The sequence below is a fragment of the Hippopotamus amphibius genome, chromosome X (assembly GCF_030028045.1).
Source record: "Hippopotamus amphibius kiboko isolate mHipAmp2 chromosome X, mHipAmp2.hap2, whole genome shotgun sequence".
Classification (NCBI taxonomy): domain Eukaryota; kingdom Metazoa; phylum Chordata; class Mammalia; order Artiodactyla; family Hippopotamidae; genus Hippopotamus; species Hippopotamus amphibius.
The window spans coordinates 18,316,195-18,328,613 of record NC_080203.1 but is presented as its reverse complement, the minus strand read 5'-3'; the positions used below and the strand labels follow the sequence as shown (position 1 = coordinate 18,328,613).

At 41.9% G+C, this 12,419-nt stretch overlaps 1 protein-coding gene across 1 annotated transcript; it reads right to left on the bottom strand.

Annotated features, from left to right (window-relative positions):
• Positions 1-11,331: 11,331 nt before the first annotated feature.
• LOC130841334 (bublin coiled-coil protein-like) lies at positions 11,332-11,577 on the bottom strand. Its single transcript, XM_057717452.1, has one exon. The coding sequence runs from the start codon at positions 11,575-11,577 to the stop codon at positions 11,332-11,334; it is 246 nt and encodes an 81-aa protein (XP_057573435.1).
• Between the last annotated feature and the right edge of the window lie 842 nt (positions 11,578-12,419).

Here is a 12,419-nt window from a genome sequence, read left to right as displayed (position 1 = left end):
TAAAAATTACATCCCCCTCCAGGAAGCCTTCCAAGCTTTACTCCTTCCAGGCAAAATGTGAGTTCTTTACTAGTAGAAATGGACATGGGACACATCAGTGCAGAGATGCAGGGGAATGGTTTCTGAGCTCTGGGATCTGGACTGTGTGCTGTGGGAAGGACCCAAGCTTTTCACTTGTAATTGTGGGAAGTCAGTTCAGGTTGCAGACATTTGGGGAAGGCCAGGGAAAACTGACAACAAGCTAACTCATAGCAGCCTCCCAGGATTGGTACCACCCTTTTCAGGATTTTCATATCCTTTCCTACTTTTCTATCTGTGAAAATCTTGCCCTCCTTTCAAGGCCCAGGCATAAGTCACTTCTCTACCCCTTTCCCTCAATTCATGTTCCCACCCCAACCACAAGAAGACTTATTTCTCTTGTTGCTATAGAAAGAAAGATTTGGGGACTTCATACCTCTGCTGCAAAGGTCACTAAGCTTCACGATTATTCAAAGTGAGACTGGAAGCCCAGTTCTTTCGAGGAGGCCATCTGCTGAGAGACTTCTGCAGCTGCTCTCAGTTTGTGAGTTGTACAGTCAGGAAGGTGCAGCTCCGCTAGGGTTGACTACCTTGAGTGTTTAACTCATCTTCACTCTACCATGGTGCGTGGGCCACATAGCCACTGGGTCATGTGAGCTGGACTGCACAGTCACAGTGCACCGAGCTCCTAGGAAGGACAACCTAATGCTGGCACTGTCCTGCCTGCCCACGGGAAAAATTATTTGGGGGAGAGGATTATGAGGCTTCATGGTGTGCACAGTGTAATGCACTAGTCCATGATGTTGCCCCACCCACTGTGATGGTTAAGTTTATGTGCCAACTTGACCGGTCATGAGATGCCCCAATTAAACATTATTTCTGGTTGTATCTGTGAGGGATGAGATTAGCATTTGAATGGGTGACTCCCTAAAATAGAGGGCCTTCCCCATTGTGGGTGGGCATCGGCCAATCCATTGAGGGCCTGCATAGAACAAAAGGCAGAGGAAAGAAGAATTGTTCCCTTTTTTTCCTATCTCACTGCTTGAGATGGAACATTTCTCCTCATCTTCTCCTTGTCTTCAACTAGGATTCACACCACCAGCTCCCCTGGTTCTCAGGCCTCTGCACTGGGACTGAATTACGCCACTGGCTTTCCTGGCTTTATAGCTTGCAGACAGGAGATCGTGCAACTTTTCAGCCTCCATAATTACAGAACCAAATTCCTCAAGATAAACCTCCTTGACTTCTCTGGTGGCTCAGTGGCTAAGAATGCACCTGGCAGTGCAGGGGACATGGGTTCAAGCCCTGTTCCTGGAAGATCCCACATGCCTCAGAGCAACTAAGCCCATGCGCCACAACTACTGAAGCCCATGTGCCTAGAGCCCATGCTCCACAACAAGAGAAGCCACTGCAAAGAGAAGCCCGAACACCGCAACATAGAGCAGCCCCCACTCGCAGCAACTAGAGAAATCCCGTGTGCAGCAACGAAGACCGAACACGGCCAGAAATAAATAAATAAATAAAAAAGATAAACCTCCTACATATATATATACACACACACATATGTAGATATAAAACATCTCTTATTGGTTCTGTTTCTTTGAATCACTGTGACAACTAACCTGGAACACTTCAGCCAGATGCAGCTGTTATAGTCCTCAAGTAGAACGCAGACGAAACAGCAAAATCCAATACGTTAAAAGTAGTTCCAAACTGTGGGTGAGGAAACTAAGATACCACAAACAGACAGGCAGATATTGGGCAGTGCTAAGGACACAGTCATTGGCCCAGATGGGTGTCTTTTCCACTAGAATCTGGCTGCTCGTTTGCAAGCTCAGAGAAAGCTTATGTAGGTGAGCTCTTCCGGAACTGGGGTTGTGGCTTAAGACTCTGACAAAGATCCAGAGGGCAGGAGAGTTGTTGCAGGCCTTGTCCAGCAACTGGTGAAGTGATGGATCTGGGAACCTAATGCACATGGGGAGGGAAGAGAAGGGAAACAGGCTGTTGATGTGAATCCTGTCCCAGAATCTGCCAAGTCTTTGCCCATGTGCCACTAAGCTTGTCTCTCTGACTGGCCGCCGCAGATGGATACATGCTGGTCCCTCTCGATCCCTCGCGTATGATGACCAGTACCACACAGGTCCTATCCCTCAGATCACTGATGTCTCCTCCATCTGTGGTCACCATTCCTTTTTTTGTTTGTTTCACTGCAGCTTGTGGGATTTTGTTCCCTGACCAGGGATCCGACCCTGGCCCATAGCAGTGAAAGCACCGAGTCCTAATCACAGAACCTCCAGGGAATTCCCACCATTCATTCTTTTTGTTTTCAAATATGTAATGCTTTTTATTTATCTATTTTTTAAATACATCTTTATTGGAGTATAACTGCTGTACAATGTTGTTAGTTTCTGATGTACAGCCAAGTGAATCAGTTATGTGTATACATATATCCCCATATCCCCTCCCTCTTGAGCCTCCCTCCCACCCTCCCTACCCCACCCCTCTAGGATGTTACAAAGCACAGAGCTGATCTCCCTGTACTATGCAGCAGCTTCCCACCAGCTATCTATTTTACATTTGGTAGTGTATATATGTCAGTGCTACTCTCTCACTACGTCCCACCTCCCCTTTCCCTCCTGTGTCCTTAAGTCTTTTCTCTACACCTGCATCTTTATTCTTGCCCTGTCACTGGGTTCATCTGTACCATTTTTTTAGATTCCGTATATATGTGTTAGCATATGGTGTTTGCTTTCCTCTTTCTGGCTTACTTCACTCTGTATGACAGACACCTCACTACAAATAACTCCATTTCATTCCTTTTTATGGCTGAGTAATATTTCGTTGAATATATGTGCCACATCTCCTTTATCCATTCATCTGTTGATGGGCATTTAGGTTGCTTCCACGTCCTGGCTATTGTAAATAGTGCTGCAATGAACATTGTGGTACATGTTTTTTTTTTTGGATTATGGTTTACGCAGGGTGTATGCCCAGGAGTGGGATTGCTGGGTCATAGGGTAGTTCTATTTTTAGTTTTTTAAGGAACCTCCATACTCTTTTCCATAGTTGCTGTACCAATTTACATTCCCACCAACAGTGCAAGAGGGTTCCCATTTCTATGCACCCTCTCCAGCACTTGTTGCTTCCAGATTTTTTGATGATTGTCATTCTGACTGGTGTGAGGTGATACCTCATTGTGGCTTTGACTTGCTTTTCTCTAATGATTAGGGATGTTGAGCATCTTTTCATGTGTTTGTTAGTCATCTACATGTCTTCTTTGGAGAAATGTCTATATAGGTCTTCTGCCCATTTGTGGATTGGGTTATTTGCTTTTATGGTATGAAGCTGCATGAACTTCTTGTATATTTTGGAGATTAATCCTTTGTCCGTTGCTTCATTGGCAAATATTTTCTCCCATTCTGAGGGTTGTCTTCGTGTCTTGTTTATGGTTTCTTTCACTGTGCAAAAGCATTTAAATTTCATTGGGTCCCATTTGTTTATTTTTGACTTTATTTCCATTATGCTAGGTGGAGGGTCCAAAAGGATTTTGCTTTGGTTTCTATCGTGGAGTGTTCTGCCTATGTTTTCCTCTAAGAGTTTTATAGTGTCTGACCTTACATTTCGGTCTTTAATCCATGTTGAGTTTATTTTTGTGTATGGTGTTAGGAAGTGTTTTGATTTCATTCTTTTGCACGTAGCTATTCACTTTTCCCAGTACCACTTACTAAAGAGGCTGTATTTGTTTCCATTGTATATTCTTGCCTCCTTTGTCAAAGATAAGGTGCCCATATGTGCTTGGGTTTACCTCCGGTCTATCTATTCGGTTCCATTGATCTACATTTCTGTTTTTGTGCCAGTACCATACTGTCTTGATCACTGTAGCCTTGTAGTATACTTTGAAGTCAGGAAGCCTAATTCCACAAACTCCATCTTTCCTTCTCAAGATTGCTTTGGCTGTTCAGGGTGTTTTGCGTTTCCGCGTAAATCGTGAGATTTCTTGTTCTAGTTCTGTGGAAAATGCCGTTGGTAATTTGATCGGGATCGTGTTGAATCTGCAAATTGCTTTGGGTGGTATAGTCATTTTCACAATGTTGATTCTTCCAATCCAAGAACATGGTATGTCCCTCCATCTGTTTGTATCGTCTCTGATTTCTTTCATCAGTGTCTTATAGTTTTCTGCATACAGGCCTTTTGCCTCCTTAGGCAGGTTTAGTCCTAGGTATTTTATTCTTTTTGTTGCAATGGTAAACGGGAGAGTTTGCTTCATTTCTCTTTCTGCTCTTTCATTGTTAGTGTATAGGAATGCAAGAGATTTCTGTGCATTCATTTTGTATCCTGCTACTTTACTAAATTCGTTGATTAGTGCTAGCAGTTTTCTGGTATAATCTTTAGGGTTTTCTGTGTATAATATCATGTCATCTGCAAAGAGTGACAATTTTACTCCCTCTTTTCCAATCTGGATTCCTTTCATTTCATTTTATTCTCTGATTGCTGTGGCTAACACTTCCAAAACTGTGTTGAATAATAGTGGCGAGTGTGGGCACCCTTGTCTTTTCCTGTCCTTATAGGGAATGCTTTCAGTTTTTCACCACTTAGAATGATGTTGGCAATTGGTTTGTCATATATGACTTTTTTTTTTAATTTTATTTTTATATTTATTATTTTTGGGGGGTACACCAAGTTCAATCATCTGTTTTTATACACATATCCCCGTATTCCCTCCCTCCCTCGACTCCCCCCCCACCCTCCCTCGAGTCCCCCCCATCCTCCCCATCCCAGTCCTCTAAGGCATCTTCCATCCTCGAGTTGAACTCCCTTTGTTGTACAACAACTGCCCACTGACTATTTTACAGTTGGTAGTATATATATGTCTGTGCTACTCTCTCGCTTCGTCTCAGCTTCCCCTTCACCCCCGCCCCCTCCCAACCCTCGAGTTCTCCAGTCCATTCTCTGCATCTGCGTCCTTATTCTTGTCACTGAGTTCATCAGTACCATTTTTAGATTCCGTATATGTGAGTTAGCATACAATATTTGTCTTTCTCTTTCTGACTTACTTCACTCTGTATGACAGACTCTAGGTCTATCCACCTCATGACATATAGCTCCATCTCATCCCTTTTTATAGCTGAGTAATATTCCATTGTACATGTCATATATGACTTTTATAATGTTGAGGTAACTTCCTTCTATGCCCACTTTCTGGAGTGTTTTTATCATAAATGGATGTTGAAGTTTGTCAAAGCTTTTCCTGCATCTATTGAGATTATCATATGGTTTTTATCTTTCAATTTGTTAATGTGATGTATCACATTGATTGATTTGTGTATATTGAAGAATCCTTGCATTCCCAGCATAAGCCCCACTTGATCATGGTGTATGACCTTTGTAATGTGCTGTTGGATTCTGTTGGCTAGTATTTTGTTGAGGATTTTTGCATGTATATTCATCAGTGATATTGGCCTGTAATTTTCTTTTTTTGTGACATCTTTGCCTGGTTTTGGTATCAGGGTGATGGTGGCCTTGTAGAATGAGTTTGGGAGTGTTCCTCCTACTGCTATAATTTGGAAGAGTTTGAGAAGGATAGGTGTCAGCCCTTCTCTAAATGTTTGATAGAATTCGCCTGTGCAGCCATCTGGCCCTGGGCTTTTGTTTGATGGCAGATTTTTAATCACAGTCTCAATTTCAGTGCTTGTGATTGGTCTGTCTATATTTTCTATTTCTTCCTGGTTCTGTTTTGGAAGATTGTACTATTTAAGAATTTATCCATTTCTTCCAGGTTATCCATTTAATTGGCATATAGTTGCTTGTAGTAGTCTCTCATGATCTTTTGTATTTCTGCGGTGTCCATTGTTACTTCTCCTTTTTCATTTCTAATTCTGTTGATTTGCTTCTTCTCCCTTTTCTTTTCCTGATGAGTCTGGCTAATAGTTTATCAATTTTGTTTATCTTCTCAAAGAACCAGCTGTTAGTTTCATTGATCTTTGCTATTGTTTCCTTCATTTCTTTTTCATTTATTTCTTATATGATCTGTATGATTTCTTTCTTCCTGCTCACTTTGGGTTTTTTTAATTCTTTCTCTAATTGTTTTAGGTGTAAGGTTTGGCTATTTTTTCATTTTTTTTCTTGTTTCTTGAGATAGGAGTGTATTGCTATAAACTTCCCTCTTAGAACTGCTTTTGCTGCATCCCATAGGTTTTGGGTTATTGTGTTTTCATTGTCATTTGTTTCCAGTTATTTTTTGATTTCTTCTTTGATTTCTTTAGTGATTTCTTGGTTGTTTTAATAGCGTATTTTTTAGCCTCCATGTGTTTGTATTTTTTTGCAGTTTTTTTCCTGTAATTGATATCCAGTCTCATGGCGTTGTGGTCTGAGAAGATGCTTGATATGATTTCTATTTTCTTGAATTTACCAAGGCTTGATTTGTGACCCAAGATGTGACCTATCCTGGAAAATGTTCCATGTGCACTTGAGAAGGAAGTGTATTCTGTAGCTTTTGGATGGAAGGTCCTATAAATATCAATTAAGTCGAGATGGTCTAATGTGTCATTTAAAGCTTGTGTGTCTTTATTTATTTTCTGTTTGGATGATCTGTCCATTGATGTAAGTGGAGTGTTCAAGTCTCCTACTATTATTGTGTTACTGTCGATTTCTCCTTTTATGGTTGTTAGCATTTGCCTTATGTATTGAGGTGCTCCTATGTTGGGTGCATAGATATTTACAAATTGTTATATGTTCTTCTTGGATTGATCCCTTGATCATTATGTAGTGTCCTTCCTCGTCTCTTGTAATAGTCTTTACTTTAAAGTCTAATTTGTCTGATATGAGTATTGCTACTTCCGCTTTCTTTTGGCTTCCATTTGCATGGAATATCTTTTTCCATCCCTTTACTTTCAGTCTATATGTACTCCTTGGTCTGAAATGGGTTTCTTGTAGGCAGCATATGGAAGGGTTTTGTTCTTGTATCCATTCAGCCAGTCTGTGTCTTTTGGTTGGAGCATTTAATCCACTTACATTTAAGGTGATTATTGACATGTGTGTTCCGATTACCATTTTCTTAATTGTCTTGGGTTTGTTTTTGTAGGTGTTTCCCTTCTCTTGTGTTTCTTGTGTTAGAAAAGTTCCTTTAACAATTGTTGTAAGGCTGTTTTGGTGGTGCTGAATTCTCTTAACTTTTGCTTGTCTGTAAAGCTTTTGATTTCTCTGTCGTATCTGAATGAGATTCTTGCTGGGTATAGTACTCTTGGCTGTAGGTTTTTTTCTTTCAGGACTTTCAGTATATCCTGCTGTTCCCTTCTGGCCTGCAGGGTTTCTGCAGAAAGATCAGCTGTTATCCTTAATGATTTTCCCTTATATTTTATTTGTTGCTTTTCTCTTGCTGCTTTAATATTTTTTCTTTGTGTTTAATTTTCATTAGTTTGATTAATATGTGCCTCAGTGTATTTCTCCTTGGGTTTATTCTGTATGAGACTCTCTGTGTTTCTTGGACTTGATTAATTATTTCCTTCCCCATGTTGGGGAAGTTTCCCACTATAACCTCTTCAAATATTTTCTGAGATCCTTTCTTTTTTTCTTCTTCTTCTGGGATGCCTGTGATTCAAATATTGGTGCGCTTAATGCTGTCACCAAGGTCTCTGAGACTGTCTTCCATTCTTTTTGTTTTCTTTTCTCTTTTCAGCTCTGTGGCAGTAATTTCCCCCATTCTTTCTTCCAACTCACTTATTCGTTCTTCTGCCTCCATTATTTTGCTGGTTATAGCATCTAGAGTATTTTTAATTTCCGTTATTTTGTTGTCCATTACTGTTTGTTTGCCCTTTAGTTCTTCTGAGTCCTTATTAACTGTTTCTTGTATTTTTCTATTTTGTTATTGTGATTTTGGATCATCTTTACTATCATTACTCTGAATTCTTTTTTAGGCAATTTGCCTATTTCCTCTTCCTTGATTTGGTCTTGTGGGGTTTTTTCCCGCTCCTTTGCCTGCATGGTGTTTCTTTGTTTTCTCATTTTGCCTAAGTATAGGATTTGCTGTCTCCTTTCCCTATACTGCCTAGTAGTAATTCCTCTTGTTTCTGCCCTCTGCCCATTGTGGTGGGGTTTGTCCAGTGTCTTGAGTAGGCTTCCTGGTGGGGAGGTCTGGTGTCTACTTTCTGGTGTGTGGCTCTGAGTCTTTTCTCTCTGATGAGCAGGGCCATGTCAAGTGGTGTGTTTTAGGGTGTCTGTGAAGTTAATATGGCTTTAGGTAGTCTGTGTGCTGATGGGTGGGTTTGTGTTCCTGTCTTGTTTGTAGTCTGGTGTGAGGTGTCCAGCACTGGCAGTTGCAGACAGTCGGACGAAGCTGAGTCTTCGTCTCTGATACAGGGCTCTGTGAGAGTTCTCTGCAGTTACTCTTCCCTGTGTCTTAGGACTCCCTAGTAGTCTAGTATCCTGGATTCAGTGCTCCCTCCCCAGATCCTCCTACTCAACTTCTGATGGAGTAGTCCAGACTTCAGAGGTTGCTTGTCCTGGCAATAAAGGGGTTTAAAGAAGACTGTCCAAGCCCCACACTAATGGCAGAGTGTTGAGTCAAACAAATACTAAATCAAGGAAACATATACATGTATAAGACACACAAATACTGAGTCCAATAGAACATAAGGCACTAGAAAGACCTGACAGAAGAACCCCAGTATGCCATCAGACAATCAAAGAGAACACCAATAAAAATTCAAAACAAACAAAAAACAAAAAACAGAAAAACAACCACACACACACAAAAACAAATCCAGGGAGGTTTTGAAAGCTAGGATCAAATATAAAAAAGAGCAAGAGTACTCCCAGACAGACTGAAGATTCTCAGAACGAAATCAGAGAATTATACTTAGAACTAAGATAAAGACAAAACCTAATAATAAAAACCAAAGCAGTATGTCATCTGGAGAATAAAGCAAGGAAACAGAGCAGACCTATAATATTGCTTATAAGTATATTAAGATAAAATGAACTAAAAAATGATAGAAGACAGGGCAACAGAAGAGCATAGTGTGACTGGAAATATGAAAAGAGAAAGAAGAGAGAAAAAAATTGAAATGTAAAAAAGAGAAGGAAAGAAGGTAGAAGAGATAAAGTTAGCATTACAAAAAACTTAGCTAGAAATAGAAATATGTAAAAACTCTAAATTTAAAAATAGAAGAACAAATAGAATAAAAGAATAAAAAATATGTTATAATATGTGTAGATCCCTTAGGACTAAGATCGTAATTAATTAACAACAACAACAAAAAAAACCAAACACACACATACACATATCCAGAGACATTTTGAAAGCTAGGGTCAAATATAATAAAGAGCAGGAGTACAACCAGACAAACTGAAGATTCCCAAAACAAAATTAGACAATTATAATCAGAACTAAGATAAAGAGCAAACCTAAGAATAAAAACGAAAGCAGTGTGTCTTCTGGAGAATAAAGCAAGGAAACAGAGCCGAGTGATAATGTTGGTTATAAGTATATAAAGATAAAAGAAACTAAAAAAGGATAGAAGACAGGGCAACAGAAGAGCGTAGTGTGACTGGAAATATGAAAAGAAAAAGAAAAAATTAGAAATGTGTAAAACATAGAGATGAAAAGAAGGTAAGAGGGATAAAGTCAGCACTACAAAAAACTTAGCTACAAATAGAAATATAAAAAAAGGCTAAAATTAAAAATAGAATTAAAAATAGAATAAAAAATATGTTATAAAACATGTAGATCCCTTAGGACTAAGATCATAATTAATTTAAAAAAAAAAGCTAGAACTGACCCCAGAATGGACTAGATCAATAGAATTAATAATAATATTTCTGTTTCCTTGGGGTCTCAGCTGTGTGTCCTTCTATGTACCTTGGGCTTTTTGTGTTATTCTGTGACCAGCAGAGCTTCCTTTATTGTTCGTCTGTAAGCGCCAGCGTGTGGGGAGAGAGGGGGTACAATAGTGGCTCCTTCCCCTGGGAGTGAGTGAACAGTGGCACCCTGTCTGTATCATAGCAGCTTGGGCGGCTCAGGCCAAGAAAGCGACTCCAACCGTGGCTCCTCCCCCTTGCTAAAACTCCACCGGGGTGCCCTGCTTGGGTCATGGTGGCTCAGTCAGCCGTGGTGGTGCCTGTTGCAGAGGGACACCAGTGGCTCTGATGTAAACAGAATGTCTCCAGATCTGGGCCACTCTGCAGACTTTTGGCTCTCGGCTGCAGGCACTCTAGGCCCGCCCTGCCTGGGGGCCTTTGTTATCCCTGAGTGCGTTAGCCAGGCCCAGAGGGGTCCTTCCTTTGTCCATTGCAGGTACCAAGAAAGAGGCTACACCCGCAGCTCCTCCCCCCTGCTTCTGAATCAACAGTAGCGAGCCACTGTCATGGCCGCCCAGCTTTCCATGGTAGGCTTTCTCCACTGCAGATTTCTTCCCTCCTGTCCTCTCAGTCTGTCTCCCCACTGACAACAATGTTTCTCACCCTGAACCAGTTCTCTGGTTCCCACGTTCAAGCTCCCAGACCCCCTGTTCAGCTGTGAACCCACGTCTCAGTCCGGACACGCTGAGCCGTGGTGCGGACCCTCTGTGTATTTCTCACTCTTTCCCATCTGCCACAGATAAGCCGCTTCACCCTCTTTGAACAGTCCCAAATGTCTCCCTTCTGACCCAGGGAAATTCCCCATTGGAGAAGGGGTTTCCCCATCAGATAAGGGATGTTTCCCCCAATTCGTCAATCTCCCCTCTGGTTCAGATCCCCCCACCCCAGGGTGTGGGACCTGTCCCTTTCTTTTCTTCTCCTCTTCTTTCTCTTTTTTTTTCCCCTCTGTCCTACCCAGTTATGTCAGGATCTTTGCAGTCCTTTCTGGTGTCCGAGGTCATCTGCTGGCGTTCAGCTGATCTTCTGTGGGAATTATTGTGTCTTTTGATGTATTCCTGATGCATCTGTGAAGAGGGATGCATTCCACATCCTTCTACTTTGCCACCACCTTTCCTCCCTCCTTTTCTTTTATTTTCTTTTCTTCTCTTTTCTTCATATCTTTTTTTTTTTTTTGGTGTTGGAGACCTGTTTAATGTGGACACTCAAGGCCTGGGTAGAGTGGGGGTGTTCACAAGTTTGGCAGGCAGGCACTCAAGGTGAGTGTGTCACTGGCCCACACCTGGCCCCAGAATGGGGATGCGCAGAGGTGCAGGCTGGCCCAGGCATGCCAAGGGAAGAAGCAGAAGGGTAGCCAAGGCAGGCAAAAGGCCCCAGAAGATCTGTAGGGCAGCCCTTGAAAAGGTATCTAAGCCAGGTATTGAGGGCTCCGGCCAGAACCTGGCTGGAGGCTCCCAAAGCCTAGGGATTGGCATTGCTGTGGGCCATTCTGAGCTGTTGCTTGAGCTCAGGGTGCAACAGTCGGTTGGATTCAAGCAGCTCCTGGAGGCAGGCAAGGTGGTGGTCATTCTTCTCTTCTAGGTGGTCCAGGCAGGAGTTGATCTGGTCCAACATGGAGTTGATGGCAGCATATTCTGCTTCCTGGAAGCTGTGGTCCTCACCTTCTGCCCCCACCAGCAATCCCAGGTCCCTGCTGGGGCACGACATTGCAGGCTTGGGTGCAATGGCCACGCAACAGTGGAACACTGGGACTGTCACATGGAAAGTGGGTGCGAGGGTGCCCGTGGTGGGGTATGAGGCTCAGGGTTTGAGGTGCAAGGGGCGGGGAAGTGTGGGGCAGGGAGAGGTGGATGACACTTGGGCTGGGGCTGGGGCGGAGGTGGGGTTAGGCTGCGGTTGAAACTTGGGCGGAAGGATGAATGACCTTTCTTGAAGTAATACTTTCACAGTGGTGAGCAAAAGCTTTAGGACCAAATATAAACAATAATTACACTCCTTTCTCTATTTTTGAAAAAAAAGTAAAATACATTCATAATATATTGGTTTTTGTCCAGTAGATTTTTAAATGTAAACAAAGTACTGAGTATCCCATTTTGATAAGGTCATGAAGAAATGGAAATTCTCTCAGATTTTGTTTAGACAAATAAGAAAAGTGGATTTGAATTTCAGGCTGAGATTTCAGTCTACAGTCTGAGTGGGGAGACAATACATTGCTCCCCAGCTAAGAGCTGGGGGTGTGAAGCCAGTTTCCTGGCATGTGACTGTGTCTTTGGTACCACCGAGGCACGTGGCTCCAGAAAAACTACATGATGTCTCTGAATCTCTATGTCCTCATGTGTAAAATAGAAGGGTATCAGTATCCACCTTAAAAGGTTCTTGTGAAGATTCAATGAGTAACTACATGTAACACACTTAAACTGGGAACTGAAATGTGCTTAATTATTGGTTAATCTTTATTAACATGAATATGACCTTAGGTGAATCATTGTATCAAACTCAATGAATACTTCCTTGAGCAGAGGGTCTTGGCACTGCATCTTTGTGCATAA